General features: G+C 39.5%; 1 protein-coding gene across 2 annotated transcripts; it reads left to right on the top strand.

The window, feature by feature from the left end:
- The first annotated feature begins 2800 nt into the window (after positions 1-2800).
- VPS26C (VPS26 endosomal protein sorting factor C) lies at positions 2801-19601 on the top strand. 2 transcript variants are annotated; one of them, XM_031612644.2, is made up of 8 exons: positions 2801-3003; positions 10862-11005; positions 12462-12611; positions 13206-13286; positions 15829-15903; positions 16109-16259; positions 16575-16727; positions 17539-19601. In XM_031612644.2, the coding sequence occupies exons 1-8, from the start codon at positions 2947-2949 to the stop codon at positions 17619-17621; spliced, it is 894 nt and encodes a 297-aa protein (XP_031468504.1). In that variant the 5' UTR covers positions 2801-2946; the 3' UTR covers positions 17622-19601. The 2 variants fall into 2 exon arrangements, with proteins under 2 accessions (XP_031468504.1, XP_089978688.1); XM_090122562.1 differs by having other exon boundaries at positions 2803-3061.
- Positions 19602-20173: the final 572 nt, after the last annotated feature.

Raw genomic sequence — 20173 nt, 5'->3', positions numbered from 1 at the left:
GAAACAATGATGACCGCATCTGCAGATCTCTTTATTTTTGCCACCAGCCTCACTACTCCAACAGAACATACCTTGAATCAGAGACTGCAGTCAAGAAGAAACTATCATCCAACGCTGGCAAGAAGAATTGCACAAAGAGTGCTTGCTGAACTATTGATACAGAGACCGTATTTGGACACTGTTTCATTGGGAGCCAGGGTGCTCCAGACGGATTTGTTTGTGATGATCTGTGTTGCTAGGCAGGAGGGCAGCTACAGCTTGTACCAACGGGAGCTTTTTCTGGACGTGAGACCTCAGTTCCTAGAAATAAGTAACTGAAGTACCTTCAAAAGTTTCCTAAGGATGATAAACACTTGATTGTGAAAGCAATGTCAGAGAATTTACATACTCTGAAGACGACTGCACTATCTGGGCAAATACTCTTTTTGGTTCTTCTTTGTTGGGATAGAAAATAAATAGAAAAAATAAGTTCCTTTTTACCTGTCGCAAAATGACTAGCAACAGTGACTAGTTATGAAACACAATACTAATCCTTTGTAACTAAATATTCCTTTCTCTTAGCACTTAGATTCTGTTTTTGAAACACTCTGCAGAATGTTTAATGACAGCAGTCTCCACTTTTTCCCCAGAACAAAAGATGCTGCTAATTACAAGTGTGTACTGTTTTGTTGAGTTTCGTTTGTTTGGCCAAGCTTTCCATAAGCACTTAAGCAGCACAGATGGCATAGTGTTTTGGTGGTCTTCGTCCTTAATACAGCATCACTTTTAGCACTAAAGTGTGCACAGGAGTGAGAGGAGATAGGCTAGAATCATCTTGGCTTCACATGGCCGGGAAGGCTAAACACAGGCTTGGAGTTCTTCATGTCACTTGAGTGCTTCCCTCCTGCCATTTCTGGAGCCCATTAGTGCTCAGGAATGATCTCTGCATGCTGTTGCTAGGACATGGTACCTCCAGACTTGTATTTATTTTTTTGAGCTATTTGAAGCTAAGAAAATGTATCTTCTAAATACCAATAACTAAAAAAGGACAATTATTTATACCAAGGTAATAAAATTAAAATAAAGATGACTCCAGAATTCTTGGAATGCTTATTCATTCTCAAATGCCTTCAAGAATTATTTATCAATTTTCACTGCAAATAGCAATAAATAATACTAAATAGTAAGCTCAGGTGATGAAAACCTAGCATTCAGACTTCAAAGATTCACAATATCACCAATGAGCAGCTTCACAACTCTCTATTCCGGGACAACTAAAGCCTTATTGGAAGACAAGACTGCAGAAAAATGTCTTTACCTTCCACCAATGCAGTACATCCATGTCACTCACTGTAAAGCCTGCTCACCATAGCTGCCTCCCCAGAGCAATGGTCAAAGCACTGAGCTGATTGAGTTGAGGGAGCATTTGGACAACACGCTCAGACATAGGATTGGAATTTTGGGTGGTGCTGTGTGGAGCCAGGAGCCGGAATTGTGGACCCTTGTTGGTCCCTTCCAGCTTGGGATATTCTGTGAATGTATGATCCCATCTGCCCTCCACCTCTGCCACCAACGAAATTGTTTAAGAGTAAATTAAAAAGTTCCCATCATGTAAGATGAGGAAAGAATGGTGTTGTTTCTCTGAGGCTGGTAAGGTCTGCATTTGCCACATCTCAGCTGAATGCTTTGGATTCACACTTTGTAGATTTCCTCTGGAACTGGAGATACCATTGGTGGCTGAGTCCTGGACCCACAGAAATTGCAGGAATTAACTACTTGTGCTCTGTATCTGTGGGAGTTTTAACCATTTCCCTCAAGAGCTGACACATGGCCACATGTATTAGAAGCATAGAACATCCCCAGTTGGAAGGGAACCATAAGGATCACCAAGTCCAGCTCCAGGTTCCACACAGGACCACCCAAAATTCAAACCCTATTTCTGAGAGCATTGTCCAAACTCTCCTTGAACTCTATCACCCAGGGCCATGCCCACAGCCCTGTGCAGCCCGTTCCACTCCCACAGCCCTGTGGTGCAGACCCTTTCCCTGACCCCCATCTGCCCTCCCCTGACACAGCTCCATGCCGTTCCCTCGGGCCCTGTCGCTGTCACACAGAGCAGAGCTCAGCGCTGCCCCTCCGCTCCCTGTGAGGAGCTGCAGCCGCCATCAGGCCTCCCCTCAGCTCCTCTGCTCTGCGCTGAGCACAGCGAGGGGCCTCAGCCGCTCCTCATATCCCTCAGACCCTTCCTCATCTTTGTAGCCCTCTTTAGACGCTCTCTAACAGCTTTATGGCCTTTCTGTACTGCAGTGCCAAGAACTGCACACAGCTCTGAAGGTGAGGCCGCACCAGTGCAAGGTGGAGGCAGACAAATCACTTCATTAGTTGAAGTGAATCCACCAGATATTTCTCTCCTTCAGATTTTTTTGTTTGCTTGACGGATTTTCTCACTTTATATTTTACAAGGCATTGCCTTCTTAAATTCATAAAACAAATTGCTGACAACTTTCAGAGCGCAGGCTGCACACATTATGAAATGCAGCGTGCTGAGTCGTACGTGTAACTGTAACAGTGACAACTCCAGCCCTTATGTATTTATTTACAGACTCTTTACGTTTTCCTTAAGACTGTAATTCCCTTCAGCGTAACTCAGTTACGCCCAGCCTCTTCTGGCCGCTGGCCTTCCCCTCGCTTTCCCTCGGTTCCCGCCGAGGCGCGCAGTCCCCTCAGCAGCGCCACAACGGCTGCGCACGGGAAAGCCCGCCCAGGCCGCGCCGAGCCCGACCGTTAGGGCCGCTCCCCGTGCCAGGAAGCGGGAGGGCGGGGCGGGAAGCGTAGTCACGAGCTGCAGGATGACGCTACGCAGCCCCGGATGTTGGCGGAGCCGGCTGCCTCAAGCGCCGCGGGCGGAAGAGAGTGACGGGGGTGGGTTTCCTCCCGCAGGGGCCGCTCCCGTCCTGTCAGGGCGCGATGGGCACGGCGCTGGACATCAAGATCAAGCGGGCCAACAAGGTGTACCGCTGCGGGGTGAGCGCTGTTGTTTGTACCTGATAGGGAGTAATACCCTCTTAGATACGGTCTACAGGCAAGAGCAGTTCTACTTTGCTTTTTCCTCTGATTGAGTTCTTGTTCTTTTTTTTTCTTTTCTTTTTTTTTTTTCCTGACCGATTTCTTAACAGTTTTACACGAATGTGGTTGTTGTATGTGGCAAAGTGGTTCTGTGTAGTTTAACTTTTGCAGCTATTTGAAAAATGCTGTGACTTTTTCAGTCTCTTTTTCATTCCCTTCGAGAGCAGTTGGCTTCGCTCCTTTACAACCACCTGAAAAGAGGATGTGGTGACGTGGGGTTGGCCTCTTCTCCCATGTAACAGCAACAGGACGAGAGGGAATGTCCTCAAGTTGCACCAGGGAGGTTTAGGTTGGATATTAGGAAGAATTTCTTCTCAGCAAGAGTGCTGAGGCAGTGGCACAGGCTGCCTAGGGAGGTGGTGCAGTCACCATCCCTTGGAGGTGTTCAGGAGCTGTGAGGATGTGGCACTGAGGGACGTGGGCAGTGGGCATGGGGGGGGTGGGCTGCACTCAGTGATCTTAGTGGTCTTTTCCAACTTCAATGGTGCTGTGATAGCAGTTTGTCTCATACAGCATCTAACCATGTTTTGGCTTACTGAATGCTTTTAATACTGGGAAACTGCTTTAAACGGTTTTGAATGGAAGGTTATGGAACATCTGCTCTGCAGTTGTCGAATCATCGAGACAGCAGCATTCATAAAGCTAAGCTGTCATTCACACCCTTTGGGTGTTATATTTTGGTGGTAAATGCTCTTCTCTTTCTCACCTTCTCATCATTTTATTATTTTGTTGCTTTGTTTCTTTTTAGTTTCTCTGCTAGGCTTCCTTTTGTATCATGCCAAACAAGACTGATCTTCTTAGTACAAGAAAACAGATATTTCTTCTGTCTTCAAGCTGAAATTAAGTAAGATTTTTATCATTAGTAGATCTGTGTGGTGTGTTTACTGTCACTCAAACTCCACGTGAGGAGGTTTATTGTTTTAGTTCGTTAATGAGGTCTGGAATTCTGAGGTTTGAGTGATGTGAAACAGCAGTGAGCTGTCCGTTAGGAGTACAATAAGAATTTTTGATGGTAATTTCCTAGGCATTGGAAGGCATTACAGATCTCTCCTTAATTAGGCATGAAACACGTGCAACTTTAAGGGTGTTTTTTTTTTAGAAATGTACTGATTGTTGTACGCTTCGCTGACATCAGTTATGCTAATAATACCTTCAGTCTATGACAACTTCCAACTCAAAAAATGCTTTCATCAACACTACTTGAAAATGAGGGGATTCCTGTAGTGAAAACCATAGCTCATCCCAATATAGATGTCTTTCTACTTATATGAAGGCAGTGGAGATAGTGGGGCTTGAATTGATCTTTCGTTTTCCAAACTCATTTAAAACTGCATTTGGATATGAAAGAAGATGGTAACAGAATCAGTTTGTAGGCATTAGAAGGGACCTCTGGAGAGTATCAAGTCCAGTGATGTTCAAATTGTGCAGTGGTTAGGCCTATTAGGAGATAATAGCACAAAGCTTTCGAAATCATAATTTGCCTGAAACCATGATTAATACAGCATAACTTCACAGTGCAACTTGCTTTCACAGCCATTCAGTGTCTGCTGCCTTTCTTGCAGTGATGGTGTTGCCTGGTGAGCCAGAGGAGGGCAATGGATAGAATTTGGATGGAGTGACTCTTAAATATATATGAGAATCAAATCTGTTGAATCGGATATCCCTTCTTTGTTTTCTTATGAATGGCTTCTCAAATAGAGTGTAACACAGTGTGTATAACAATCAGTATCAGAATGGACTTGTGCTGGATGTGTAGGAAAAGGTGACAGCAGAAACATGCCCTAACTTTCAGTTCTGGGAAGCTTATGAGATAGCTCTGATTAAAGTATGATAACATTTGTCTGTGTAGGTAAATATTTTTGCATAATTAAGCAGATGGATAGTCAAGGAACCTTTAATGTTCCTTGTGCTTGTTTTTGTGTGCATTATAAAAGAAATTGTTTGGTGTTTATTTTTTTTTTTTAGCGGACTGCTTTAAAGACAGTCTGCTTGAACTCCTAAGTAGGTATGAAGTATTTGCTCTGGGAGCTGATATGTAGTATTCTGGTATATTTAATTTAATACATGCCTCTCAGTGATTCTATAACTTCTGAGTATTGTTTTGGCTTTAACACCCATCTAAATGGTATAGGGTTATGGTAGTGTAGTTACTTTTTCTATCATCTCCTCACATTGGTTACGATTTCAACACTAAGCCTGTGGAATTATGTGACGTACTTGAGTCTGTAGGTTTTTCCTGATTCATGCAGGAATCAATGAAGTTGTACTTAAGGTGATCTCTTTCTTATTTTAAGAAGCAGTGGGTGGCCTATGGAATGGAGACTGCACAGAGTGGAACAGCTCCAAGAGAGCAGGAAACTGGACAAAACAGATAAAGTTGTGTGGATGAAGAGAAGTCTGAGGAATCTCAGCCTGTGCTTCTAGGTCCTTGTAGACCAAAGAAGTGGCAATGGCTGCTGGTTCTTCCATTTGAGCTCCAGTTCTCTATAATGTGACAATGCATGAAATCTTTTACATCTCTGGATCTGTTGAGTGTATGCTATTCAGCATCTCTCAGTCTCCTGAAAGCATTTGCTGTATTTTTGTGTTACCTCCAAGAGGGAAGGGGTGAGGGGAAACAGATATGAGAGAGACCCATATTTAACAAGTTCAAAGGTTCTCATAGTGAATTCCATAATAATGAAGGCCTTGAATGTGTGGGAGTTTATATAAAAATCTTCTAGGGAGAAATGCTTAAAGATAACTGTTTGTTAACTTTAATGTTATTGCACAACTCTTTTCTGTTCTTGTTAGGTGAAAATATTGTTCAAAGTACATAAGAGAAGGCTGGTGAGAGAAGAATGTGTGTGTCCGAAGTAAATAGCTGGCAAGGAAAATTAATAACATCTGAGTAACTTCTCATTTTTTGCTTTTTATAAGGTTGGAGTGGTATGTGTGGTTTTCTTTAGGCTTTCTCCATAAGGCCAAGACCTCTAAATTTCTCCTTGGTGCTGAAATAGCCGCATCATTCAGTCTTCAAATTACTGTTCCCTGCTGTCTTGGATTGGGTCAGGTTACTTTTCATCCTGGTACAGTGACCTTGGTTATATTAAATCCAGTTGAATTCGAGCATTTTTCATCATTACAAAACAGTCTTTCTTGCCAAGTTGAAATCTCTTCTCCTCCTAATTTTTATTTATTTATTTATTTATTTATTTTTTTTAGTGCAAGGCAGTATCTTGGCAATAACTGTTATTTTTAATTCCTCTTTTCTTCTATGTTAATTGTTATTTTTTTAACTGGGAGAAAGCAGACATAACATTTATAAAATAGTTGTGCATGACACCAAATCACTGCTTTAAAAACTAAAAACTTGCTGTGATAATCGGTAAGCCATTTCTATGTTCATTGCTTGTGACCATCAGAAACTGGAGGAAATAAGCAAACAAAGACCTGTAATTTTTTTCCAGAGTTCAATTTGAGTAAGCTTGGTTTAAACAAGTGACCTTAAACTGGGGGTAAAGAACAACAGCACATTCGCCACTTCCTGGAGCAAAAAGAGTAATAGGATTGTTAGGGGGCAAGGGAAAAGTGGTTGGGGATTTAAGAACAAAAAGATAATAAAATAGATCTTAATAGCCAGTTCTGTTATACCAAAATAAGGCTTACTGCAGCAACTAGGAACAGAAGATCAGTGTTCAGGAGACTTCCCCCTTTTCCCCCTCCTCCCCTCACCCCCTTTTTTTTTTTTTAATTGAAGAGAAAATTCCAAGCTATTGAGGCTGATTTAACAAACTTTGGAATGCTGGAAGAATGAGAGGGGACAGGCACAGCTAATGATGTGTTTTATTTAGCAAACCTAACAGGATGACTGGAATATCTGTGGTAGTTAGCCCAAAATGGATAATTAAAAGAATTGGAGGCTGAAAAGACTGAAAAATGCAGCATACAAAGAAGAATGCCATGATTAATGTCAGCAAAAGGCTTTTAATGACAAGTGACTCCAAAATATACTTAAGTTAGAATTTGCCTACACAGAAGCTTTTTATTGTTTCTGACAAAGCAAACTGCTTAGTAATACTGAACATTGAGGTTGAACGTCTGATGTCCTGTTAGTTGGATATAGCAGGGTTTTCCTATTAAATGCAGTCTCTTTCTGTGTAAAGAATCAGAAGAATGTGTAGTTAAGATCTGCTGGTGGATCAGTTGGGTAGAATAATACACTTGGCAGAAAACGATGAAGAACATTTAGTAAGTGGGACTTAAGTGAACTTAATAGAAAGTCTAAAACTGCCAAATTCATGCCCTTAGTCCTGAAATTAAAGGCTTGTGATGTGGAAAGAGGAGCCCCAAGAGGTTCAGAGCATTTTGTTGGTAACCAACTGACCATGCACTCCCATTTTGCCAAACCAACGACAAGCTTAATTGATAAAAATTGGAGCTATGAGATATGGTTTAGTGGCTTGTGGTAGCAAGGGTAATGGGTGGACGGTTGGACTAGATGATCTTGTAGGTCCTTTCCAATCTTGTGATTCTGTGGTTCCATAAAGATCATATAAACTGGAACTGGATAATTGGTAAGCATTTCTGTATGTATTGGTATTCAATACGATGTCTTCTGCTGCTGTCAACACTTGAAAACATGTGATGGCAGATTTCAGGTGGTCCTGAAAGCTTGCCTTATGGTTTGTTCTGTTTGATTGATTTTGGTGGTGGTGTTTTTTCAAAACTACCTCTCATCTGAAAATAAAATAGGCTGATATTTCTTATCAGCAAATATTCTTATCTGTCAAATGACTAGCTCCAATCTGAAAGTACATCATATCTAGCTGGAAGCTTTTTGTAGCACCTTAGTCAAGCAAGAAGACTTGACTGTAAGTGGTCAGATTGGAATTGGTATGTGTTTTAACACTAGAACTAATTCTCAGCAAATCATTTATGTGCTTTGATCCTTTGAATCTTTATATCATGTTTAAAGAAACAGATTGGCTGCCTGGTTTAGTCAGAAGTTGCAGCTTGTCTTAAGAGTTTAGAGATGAGATTCTGTGATCTGTGTTACGCGCTATTGCTTCTTACCGAACAAAAATCAGCCCTAATTGTTCTCAGCCAAACTCAGATAGCTCTGCTCAAGAACTGCGGAAATAAGGGATGATGCGGTTGGATTAGATGAAGCAGGTGTTCGTTGTAGTTGTGACATTTCTGTCAGTTTCATGTGCCTGTTTGAGAGGTGAGGAACTGACAATAGAAGACTAAAAAGCTTATTTGGGGATCATTAACTTGGAACAGTTTTCTCACAAGCATGTTTTGCTTCAGTGTAGCATGCGCTACTCTGCTTCATGGGATATGGTGTCCTTTCTGTGGATAGTTACTCTTGTTAGGAGAACGATTCTTTGTAGAAATGCATTAGCATTATTCCATTTTGTGAAGTTTTGTCATCATGTGGTGAAGCCTTGTGGAGTTCCTGAAAACTGTGAAGGTAGAAAGCGAGCAAAAGCAACTGTTGATAAGTTACTCCATTGTAATAAGTGGGGCTTCATTTCAGTGATGACTTCCTCTATGCCTTTATAGAATCCTTAAGGTTGGGAAAGACAGCTAAGATCACCAGTCCAACCATCAGCCCACCCCCACCATGCCCACTGCCCACATCCCTCAGTGCCACATCCGCACGGCTCCTGAACACCTCCAGGAGTGGTGACTCCACCACCTCCCTGGGCAGCTTGTGTCACTGTCTTACCTCTCTTGCTGAGAAGAAACGTTTCCTAATACTTAACCTAAACCTCCCCTGGTGCAACATTCTCTATCATGATTACCTGGGAGAAGAGACCAACTCCATCTCGCTACAACCTCCTTTCAGGTAGTTGTAGAGAATGATAAGGTATTAAAGATAAATGAATACCTTTTGGTATGAATTGAAGACAGTACTAATTACTCTAGTGATGCCAAGTAACTTTTTCAAATGTTATGTTTTGTTTTGCAAAACTAAGAAGCTTTCTCATAAATGGTGTGCTGACTGTAAGTATTTTACCATCTTGAAATGTTTATGTTCTTTGATTTGTACCTCTTGAAAGGGTAAGTGTGCTGAAAGCTTTGTGTTTAGGGAGAATGTGAAAAAGTACAAAGTAGCTCTTCGTAAGAAAAGGCGTAGTAGATTTTCCCACCCCTTGTAAAATGGAGATAGAACCTGATTGCATATAAACAGTTCAGATAAAAATTAAAGCATCTCTTTTGTGATGCTACTCTCTCCCCTGACTAGTGACTTCTTTAAGTTGCTCATTGAAAAGTGATTTCAAGGTTTTTGTTTTAATTTCTTTTTATTTCTTAGGAGATACTTATTGTTTAAAGAAAGAAATCACCTTTAATTTTAAGCCATTCTTCTCCTTTCTGCCCTAAATGCGTAGAACCTTCTTGTGTGAAGCTGTGTAGGTGATAGCTAATAGATTGTTGCTATATGATAGAAGTCTGTTCTCATTTACTAAAGCACTTCATACGTTCAGGGCTGTCCTTGCTTCTTATAGTTTAGCAGTATTCACTTTTCAAAGCAATAACCTAATTGCTGGTACTAATTAAAGCCTGTTTGCAAAGCAGTACAGTATTTAGGTCAGCTTTTCTTCACCGTCCTTTTGTGCTTGTGCCTTCTGTTCCTGGAGTTTCCCAGTTGCTGCAGGTCCTCTTCTCAGATCTGTAGCATGGCAGCCTTCATTGTGATGCTTGATGTTCTGCTGCTACCCTGTTCTGCTTTAAACTGCCTGACCCATTTTCTATATTCTTATGCTGTACCGCTAGTAAAGACAAAAGGCTGGCAGCATTCAAGTAGTGTCTGTCAAGTGTACAGAGCTAGACTGGTTCTAACTGGTTGAGCGTGGAGTGGGCAGTCTGAGTTACTGTTTGAATCTGTAGTTTGATGTGTAGCCTGCAAGCCTGGTGAAGACACAGAGCTTTACTATCAACAAGGAGAGAGTTAGTCCTAAGAAACCTCCAAGTTCTCAAATCACTTGCTGCTGTTTCCAGACATGTATGAGTCTTTGGCATGCAATACTGGATTGAAGTGGATTCTCTATTGTAGGAAATGGGAAGGATAAATGATGAGGGTATGTAAAATGAAATGTGTCTTGCTTTCCTGCAGTTAATTCTTTTTCAGTGTTAGACCTTCTAAATTAGTAAGTAAAAGTTGCCATGTTCTTATGCAGATAATTCTTAGTGGGATAAGTGACCTGTCTCTTGGTTCACACATCTTATCCTTAGACTCATATACACTCTGAAACTGTTTCCCACATAGTAGGGCATAGGTTTGTGTAGCAGAACATCTGTGGAGTGGTGGATTTTTTTGTTTGTTTTTGTTGCTGGCTTTTGTTTTTATTAATTAATTTGCTCTGTACAGTTCTTCAGATTAACCTGATCCTCAGCACAGGCATCTCTTTCACAGTTCTGGTCTCTCTCCCATTCCCTGTGACTGACCATCCTGCTTTTGGTATTTAAATTTTTCCTGAGATTTGCCAGGAGAGGGAAATCTCAAAGCGTTGGAACGCAATTGAAACTTGGAATAAGTATTTTCAATGAGTACTTCTGGGAGAAGGAGAATGTTTTTAATGAAAACAAACTGGAGTCTGTTCCTCACATTATTTTGTTATCAGTATTTGTCTCTTTTAACAGGGTTAGACTGTACTTTGGGAACAGCTTTGTTGAGTTGTTGGAAAATCCAGTAGCACGTTGTCTGTGTAACAGCAATACCAGGAATTGCTTTGAACAATTGTTTATGTGTTGTCTTTTCTCCTACTAGGAAATTCTTTCTGGAGTTGTGGTCATAACAAGTAAGGACACAGTTCAGCACCAAGGCATCTCATTGACAATGGAAGGATCTGTAAATCTGCAGCTTAGTGCCAAAAGTGTGGGTGTGTTTGAAGCTTTCTACAATTCTGTCAAGGTAAGAACCTGTGCAGGTTGATATTTTCAGCATGAAGCTTTTCTCAGTTTTCTTAGATTTTTCCTTATTGGCTCTCAGGAAGTTACAGTACTTCATGGTAAGTGAATTGATAGAAAGCAGAGAAGCTTAACGTTCTCTCTCCATTTTGGAGAGATTGGAGTGTTTTCTTTAGGGCAGAAATGCAGTAACATAAATACTAAGGTTACTGGAGGATGCATTGGAGACACATTCTACGGTGACAAAGTTTAATTGGACTTCTGTCCAGGTCAGTTGTTACACCAATAGTTTCTGCAGAGGCCATTGAGGTTGTTTGCTACTGAGCACGATACAGGTTCCTCTGTGCAGTACGACACTGCAGTCCAGCAGATTGAGCACAGAATCCTGGAAGGCCTCTCTCCTGCTCTCCAGGTTTGGAAGCATGAAGTCTGGAATCTAGCAGGACAAGTTATCTGGGGCTGCACACAAACATGGCTCTATTGATTGAGAGCAAGGTTGCCTATGTCTAGAGCCAGTGTAGCTGTATTTGTGGAGCAGTTTGCCAAAGTTAGCATAGTGTAAGTGTAGGGTCCTTTAAAGTCTTAATCTGTATCATAGTTACTTTGTTTGCAGCATCAGTAATCTGTCTGTGAATGATTGAAAAAGAGAAAAACAGAAGAAGCAATAAGATTTTCTTGTTCCACCTTACTAGAGAAAAAATAGAAGTAAAACTGTAGAGAAGTGTAATCTTCAAGCAAAGCTGCAGTGATCATACTTCTTTATAGTCATCTTGTATCCTTTTCCTAGTGTACACAGCAGTCATTGATTAGCTCCCTTCTAATTGAGTAATAAACACTTTATTATGAGCTGGAGGAAAAAAAAGTTCCCTTTATGATGTTCCCTAAGATGGGCTGAGAACATTTAATCTTTTCATCCGGCACTGCTTCTGCTGCTTTGTTTCTGTTCATGTGTGCATATTTCATGACAGTTATCAGGCTTTCCTGGTCCAATGCCGAGTTTTAGTTAACCATAATTCCAGAGATAAATCAAAGAGAAACCTTATAAAAAATAAAGAGAAACCTTTAGGGTGAGAAGTGGTGGGTGAGCGGGCAGCAGGGTGGTGAGGAATGACTGCCTGCTGAACTGGCATGTGTTGATTTCTGCAACTCATACTACAGGTCATCACTTGGAAAATGGCACTTTGCTTTCCAAGGTGCTTGAGACTTTGCTGTTCAGTTCTCTAAATGTGCATAGTCATTACTTTGATACAACCATTAGATAGATCATACATCACTTTTTTGAATGAAACATTGTTAATATTTCCATTCCTTGTAAGACTGGAGAACTGCGTATGAGGAAAAATATCTGAATTTTTGGAAAATTCTTGAAGCCTGTTAGACTTCACTGATACTGTTGCTTCGTTTGAAATGATGTAACTGTCACTGTGGTTCAAACTAAACTTTCATATTTATTTTTGCAGCCTATTCAAATTATTAACAGCACTATTGAAATGGTAAAACCAGGGAAGCTTCCCAGTGGCAAGACAGAAATTCCTTTTGAATTTCCATTGCATGTGAAGGGCAACAAAGTTCTGTATGAGACATATCATGGTGTCTTTGTTAATATTCAGGTAAGGGAGTCCTACCTGTAAAGAAAATCTGAGCTTTTATTACCTGTCGTATCTCTTCTTCCATGGAAACAGAGGATAAAGTTTTCTGTTATAGTGTCTTTAAGTATATTTGGTTTTGTCAGTTTGAAGGATAAGCAGGAACTTAGAGGTCCTTCTCTTTAAACCAAAGCATGGTGAGAAGCAATACAGAAATCAGTCTTAACTGGATGTCATTTGGGTGCTCAAGCCATACAAGAGTGTTACTTTGTCAGTGAATTAGTCCCTCGATCTCACTGGCTGTTATATAACTTATGAGACCATTTGAAAATGGAATGGGCCTGTAAGGACAAAGTTAGCTTTCGTTTGGGGCATCTGAAATCGTATACCTTATATCTCCTTCCCTTCCCACTGCATCACTGGTATATGCATTGCCTACTAATCTGCTGTGCCTTAAATATTAAAATCTGCATTCTGCATATATATATATATATATATATATATATATATATATATATATATATATCCATACAAAGGATTGAAAGTTAACAGGTGGAGGAAATCTTCAGTTCTTAAATAAGTCTTTCTTCTTTCTCTTTGTCATCCCATTCTTGCCAGTATACCCTGCGGTGTGATATGCGACGTTCTTTGCTGGCAAAAGACCTAACTAAGACTTGTGAATTCATTGTTCACTCAGTGGTAAGTGCAGTTTGTATTAACTACACAAAGTGGGGGGAGGTTGATTGTGTGTGTGCTTTGTTGGATCTGATTTGGTTTATTTTATTTTTCATTTTAAGTGAAGTTTGGAGGTAACGTTAGAAGATTAAGTAAAATAATAAGTAGTAGTATATGTAGTATGTATAAGTAAAGGACATACATAAAAACATAAATATCCAAAAGAGCTAACGTGTCAGTTTTTCCTGATAAAACACTGTTGGTTTTGTTTTTTTTTTTTTTTTTTGTAGAGTTATAGATAGTTTTTTTACTGTAGAGTTATAGATAGGATTTGCATTGCATTTATTCTGTTATTTAATTTTTAAAAGTGAAACAAGTATGTAATTAGATAAATATTATGTGTTCTTTTAAATGCTATTTCAGATTATTTGAATGTTTCCTATCCAAAGCTTTCAGGCACCCAAAGGCCTGCCCTAGAAAAGGGAGTTTGTTAGTCGAGAGACAGCACATAATTTCTGTTACTTAGATGCCTAATTGTGACTTAGAGCCCCAAGTCAGAATATCAAAGTTAGGACTGCATCAAATTGGAAGGAAGAAACTTGTCAGCTTAATCACCTTTATTATATAAGGTCATGGTTGGCAATACGCTAGATATCCAGGTTGACATATAAGCACAATCTCCAGTCAGTGACATGGAGACGGTCTTTCTTTTATATCACTGTGGGCTGAGATTTGACTGTCTCACAATAAATGGCTTACTGCATGTTATTTGGAAGTTCCTATATCAGATTTTTTTCCACGTTTTAGTTTGTATCGCCTTACACACACATTCAGAGCCCGTGCTATCAGTACAAGTTGTGCAGGCCTAACTAAATACCTCTTTTTCCACACACATCTTACTAGAACGTATTGTTTTGTATCATTCCCTTGAAGTTTTTAACAGAGCAATTACAGTGTTAGACTCTTACGCTGTTATATGGTGGAAATATGCTGTTTTCATTCTGTACTTAGCTTCTGTATTTATTCTTATTCTTACTTCTGTATTTAGCTAGCTGAAAGGAGATCTTCTGTTGGCAGGATTGTATTATTTTCCAAAATGTATTATGCTATTTTTTATTAGTCCATCATTCTATTATAAGTAAGCCATAGTTGTCAAAATAAGGAACAAATTCTTTGTGCAGTTTCCTGATTTTATTTCATGTTCCTACTGTGACACGTCTTAGAACACAAGTCAGTAAATCATGACGAATCTTCCAGTTGTTGGGGTGAATTAATGAGGTTTTACTGAACATATAATTCTCACTGTCAGTGCTCAATGTACCATTTCCCTTAACCTTATTCTTTGCCAGAATTTGTCATTTGTGGGTGAATACAGTCAATCTTTTTGCTATTATCTTCCATCTTGCAGCTGGGCAGCAGAATCTGTTTTGAATTCTTAGGTAGTGAGAGTAAGTCCTTACTTAGAGTTCAAGTTAAGGCCACTGGTATAGCAGTGCTCTACCAACTTCCAGTTACATACAATTGAGTCTCTCCTGATTAATGCTGCCGTGCTGATCACTTGTTCTAAATATGTAGGGAAAAGACAGTGTGTCTCTCTCTGAGATAAAGGTGGGGAGAGAGTGTGGTGAATGGTCAATTACACTTGCCTTCCTGATTCAAAGCACAGACTGCATCACAGCTGAGCTCAGGGACCAGCCAACCATTTATGTGAAGACTAACTTCTTGGTTTTGTGATAAGTGATCTAAAGAAGTGAACAACTACAAGAATGTGCCCCTAAAATTGTTTCTTCCAATGTGGAAAGTTAACCTGGACCACATTTTGCTTATTTTATAGTTAAAGAAGCTGAGAGTTCACGCCTGTTAAATCAGTGCCAGATTAGATTCCCTCAACTGAGGATCTCTTTTTGATACGAGGATGGCTTAAGAGGCCTGAGCCGGTCCTGAAAGGGCAGCAGAAAGGAGCTCGAAGTGCTCAGAGATGACAAGAGAGAGGGAAGGTTCTTTAAACATATAAATAATCTTGTTCCATTACTCCAATTTAACCTTCTCTTCCCTGCCCAAATTTACAAAGTAATAATAATTTAAGGAAACGTAAAGCATGACATACAAAATGTAATTATTTATAAATACAGAAATATGAAATTTTTTTTCTATGGCATTCATATGTTTGAGAAGATTGGTAGTGTTATTTTTTCCAGGGCATTTTGATTAGTCAAACACTTGATTTGTTTGTTTGTTTTTCAGTGTAGGTGGAGCTTATGCCAAAACCTTAAAAATGGAGATTATGTTGTGGTTTATCACAACAGCAAGTGCAAAATAAACAAAATTTTGACAGTTTTGTTTCTATAATTCAGCTTTGCAGCTGAGATTTGTTCAGACAATATCATAATATTACTAAATACTACCAAATTTAGGAAATCTCAGGTCTTTTGTTACAGATATGTACTTTAAGTATGTAGACAATCCTGAAAATTAACATAGCCAATTGTTAATTGATGTTAGTATTCAGAGTGTGTATTTGTGTGCTGTAAATCAGTTACAGCTTAACTGTTTCGTTACTCTTTAGTCACAGAAAGGGAAACTGACGCCGAGCCCTGTAGACTTCACAATTACTCCTGAAACTTTGCAGAATGTTAAAGAGGTAAGTTGTTTGGGTTTTATTTATTTACTTTTAATTTACTACTTGCATGATTCTGAACGAGAACAAGAAAAGAATGAATAAATGCTTTGCTGCACATAATTAGCTTTTTTTCTTTTTTTTTCTTCTCCCTCCTGTTTTTATTCTGTAAGGTGATGCTGCCCGTTCTCTTCTGGTAGTTATGTTTGTTTTCCCTCCATCTTCTTAGAGAGCATCACTTCCAAAATTTCTCATCAGAGGCCATCTGAGTTCTACAAACTGTGTCATTACGCAGCCACTAACAGGGGAGCTGATAGTGGAGAGTGCAGAAGCTGCAGTCAAAAGTATTGAGCTGCAGTTAGTGCGTGTGGAAACCTGTGGTAAGTTTCTCTATAGCTGGAACGTGGATATGCTGCAGTAATTACCACTTAGACGTTCAATATGCAAGACTGTCAGAAATCATACAACTAAAAAGACTGGCAAAAAATAATTCTGCATTTCATGTTGAACAGTTGAACATTAATTCAAATTCAATCCCTATGACCACTCATGCGAAAACTCACAAATCAAAGGGCAAAAGGCCATGTCCCTGTTCCCTTCCCTTCCCTGCTCCCACCCCCAGTAAATTCATATTTGAATTTTGGCCATTGCTTTGCCTTCCCTTCCTCTCCCTCTGAATTTCTTGCTTTCACCAGGGTGTGCGGAAGGTTATGCCAGAGATGCCACAGAGATACAGAATATTCAGATTGCTGATGGAGATGTCTGCAGAGGCCTACCAATTCCTATATACATGGTGTTTCCCAGGTTGTTCACTTGCCCTACCTTGGAAACAACAAACTTCAAAGTGGGTAAGTGGATAGGATCTTATGGTCTGTTTGCAGTTTCCATTAAAAATAAGCTGCTAGTTTCACTTCAGCTTCTGGCAGGTAATGGGATGAATCGCTGTGTAAGAAAGAACAAGGACAACTATTTCCTTGCAAAGGTTCCATGAACAGGACTGTAGTATGCTGCATTTCATATAGACTGAGAAAGCAGAGAACAAGTGCTTCCAATCAGAAATAGTTAGGATACTATTATGCAAGTTCTAAGAGAATTACGTGGCCAGAATAATCAATGAGTAACTTTTTTCTGCCAAAAAAATATGGTGTTATTCAACACCTGAATAGTAGCCCAAGAATAAAAAGCAAAGATTCCTTCTTTCCATCACTGAGAATCCCTCCTTCCATAGCATCTTTTTTTGCTTCCCATTCTCCTGCTGCATAGATTCAGAAGTGAGGCAGACTGTACCTGACTTTCTTGACCTCTGCTTTCTTCATCTACACAGGCCACTTCCTCCGAACTGTATCCAAACCATCTCATCTTCATTAACAAACATATAAAATTTAAGATAGTTTTCATTTGTTCAAATAAGTACTTCAGAAATACTTGTTGCTAGCCTGTAGTTTTTTTTTGTTGTTGTTGTTTTTGCTGGTTTTTTTTTTTTTTAATTTAATTGCATCACATTGAGGCTGCTACTACAGTAGTAGCTGTTCCTACAGTATAAGTGCCTACTTCTTATAAAAGCCTACCTACTTCTTATAAAAGCCTACCTCTGCTTTTACTGTTACAGTTCAGTTGAATGGATTAATTAATGGAACTCTTTTTTTCCTCTTCCTGTAGAGTTTGAAGTGAACATTGTTGTCCTTCTGCATGATGATCATCTCATCACAGAGAACTTCCCACTGAAGCTCTGCAGGATGTAAATAGCCAGAGGAAGAATCACTGGAGAAGGATGAAATTACTCACAGATAAAATGAGATTTTATCTTATCTTGTGTTATTTGAAGTGAAAACTTATCACTTCCTTCTTCCTGATGGTGGTTCTTGGGCTTTCAGTCATCTCAAAACCTGCGCCTGTCTTATGATAGCCTACATGGACACAGGACTCTTGAGAGCCCTGTGAAGTGTCTGATTTCAGCAGCCAGATTTTCTGCTTTTTTTCTCTCAAGCAAATTGTGAATGATTTTTTGCATATTTTCACAAGTTATAGAAATATGCAAAGTAAGTTTTCCTGTTTAATTCATAATGTAATACTTGTTCCAAAGTCCTTCAAAGACGACTTAAATGAAGTCAGTCCTGTTATATATGGTGTACAGTATATATATTTGAGGAGGGGACAGGACTGAATAGTATCTGAGGAAATATAATAAATGGTGCTACTACACCACACAGTGTCACGGGATGAATACTGCAAGATGACTGAATTGAGAGATGTGAAATGAGTAATGATGTGAAACAACATCAAGTATATTTTGGTCAAATTAGGAATGAGTCTGCTTTGAAGGAGTGCTCAGAACTGAAGTTACTGCTTCACATGCAACTTATCCCTGGCTATTCCCTGGAATGCCCTTGCTTTACCTTTGCTGTTTGTGTAAAACAGTGCCAAGAAAGATCAGTCAGAAGTTTTTACCTTCAAACTGTACTTATTCTGAGCATTTTAACATCTTTCTTCTTTACTAGACTTTTACAGCTCAGCTCTGATGTGAAAAAGGAATGACTGACATGACAAACAGCAGCACTGCCTTGTTGCATAGCTGACTGCTCAGAGTGTAGACTACACTAAATACTGAAGAAAGTGCCTAAAGCACTTTTATGCAGTACACCTTGTGCCCATAGAAGAATATTATTCATTATGTGAGCAACCATTCCACGGGAGATAGACCATTTGCTGCTTAAACAGGTGGGTTCATATTGCCACTTACTAATATAAAAGTACAAATACAAGCACCAGAAAGGAATTTGTGAAGTAAATATATAACTTTACACTAAGAAATATGTTAAGTCTTTGTAATCATAAATCATAAAAGTTCATATAAACTGGAAGAGTAGGAACTAGATGGGGAAAAAATCCATTCCAGCAAGAAATAACCTTCCCCAGACAAACAGGTAGTGGATTTTGATGTTAACAGAACAGCTGCAATTTTCTTCTAATTGTTAATTTTCCACAAATTTTGTGTGGGATGGAGGCAGATTAAGTATATAGGGTGTTACATCAACTAGGATGTATAACAACCTAAAAAGAATTAAGAAGAAAACTGCCAAAAACAACTTCCTCTAGCTTTTTCCAGCAGTATTGCTAAGCAGGAATATGTAGTTCTGTGTATCAGCTCTACTTCAGGAGTAAGCATTTGACATTGTTTAAATAAATTTATTTTAAAAATTTCTTTAAAAAAAACAACAACAACAACAAAAACCTTTGCTGTTCTCTATCCCTCCCTCCCCCATTAATTAGAAATAAACACTTGTTTTTAAGATCAGGAACCAGTAAATACAGCATAATTTCCGGAAAACAGCAGCCCCTGATCCTAGTCTAGATGACTTTAGTCTGTTTCTAGTCTACAGGAGTGCCACCTGCTGCTCAAACCTGAAGTGGCAGCATCACTTCACACATTCCAAAGTTACATGAAAAGAGGCACCGGCATTCATCCTGCCCCTGCTCACTGTATCCACGGCAGTAGAACTCCTTTAACTGCAGTCTACTAAGATTTTTTCATCTGCCTGTACCATGTTGTTCCTGGGGTACTGATGGTTAAAGAATGGTTCAAGAATCTAGGAGAGACAGCTGAAAAAATCCTGCTATAAAGTGTTTTGTTGTTCTACGATTTTCTTGCTGCCTAAAAGTTAGTTCTGCCTGAAAGCCAAGGATTAATGTGAGACTCTCTGCAATAAACTGCTGACAACTGAGAGCTGGATTAGAAACTGGACTCTTCTTGTGGATGGATACTTCTGCTGTTATTGTGGAGCATGTCCCCAATTTTTCCACATACAAAGAAAAAATCAAAAGCATCCTAACATGCCAGGAAGAATCATTCAGTACAGCTATGAGTCAGGACTCCTGAACACAGAACAGGGCTGCTTTACCTTGCCCCAGTCTGGAAATAAACTACCTTGTGTGCACTTACTTACTTAGCATTAGAGTCTGAGACACCTCATCTCCTTCAAAACAATCTCATAAAACTAGACCTCGCTTTTGTCCACTGTAAGGCCTCTTTTTAAAGATGTGAATGACTTGCTTCTGGCTGTCAGTAAAACTTGTAATTTTGGGGAGTTAAGAGAAAAGGAGCAAAGGTTTAAAAAAAAAAAAAAACCACCACATCCACCTTACTAAGGAACCTGAGATCCTATCTGTGCTGTCTGGGACAAGATTAGCTGGTAGCAAGTGAGAACACACATATGTAAATATCAGTTCAATGCTAAGACCCCACATGAACAGTCAGTGCTGCTTTACCCATTTTCACACCCAACTTATCACCTCA

This window comes from Phasianus colchicus, chromosome 1, assembly GCF_987193195.1.
Source record: "Phasianus colchicus chromosome 1, bPhaCol1.hap1.1, whole genome shotgun sequence".
NCBI classification, from domain to species: domain Eukaryota; kingdom Metazoa; phylum Chordata; class Aves; order Galliformes; family Phasianidae; genus Phasianus; species Phasianus colchicus.
This window is presented reverse-complemented; position numbering and strand designations above follow the sequence as displayed.

Excerpts from the sequence above, each read along its gene's own strand:
- VPS26C (XM_031612644.2), top strand. The coding sequence starts at position 2,947 with ATGGGCACGGCGCTGGACATCAAGATCAAGCGGGCCAACAAGGTGTAC. Across the intron at positions 11,006-12,461 it reads CTTTCTACAATTCTGTCAAG|CCTATTCAAATTATTAACAG; the intron begins GTAAGAACCTGT and ends TTATTTTTGCAG. Across the intron at positions 15,904-16,108 it reads CTTTGCAGAATGTTAAAGAG|AGAGCATCACTTCCAAAATT; the intron begins GTAAGTTGTTTG and ends CCATCTTCTTAG.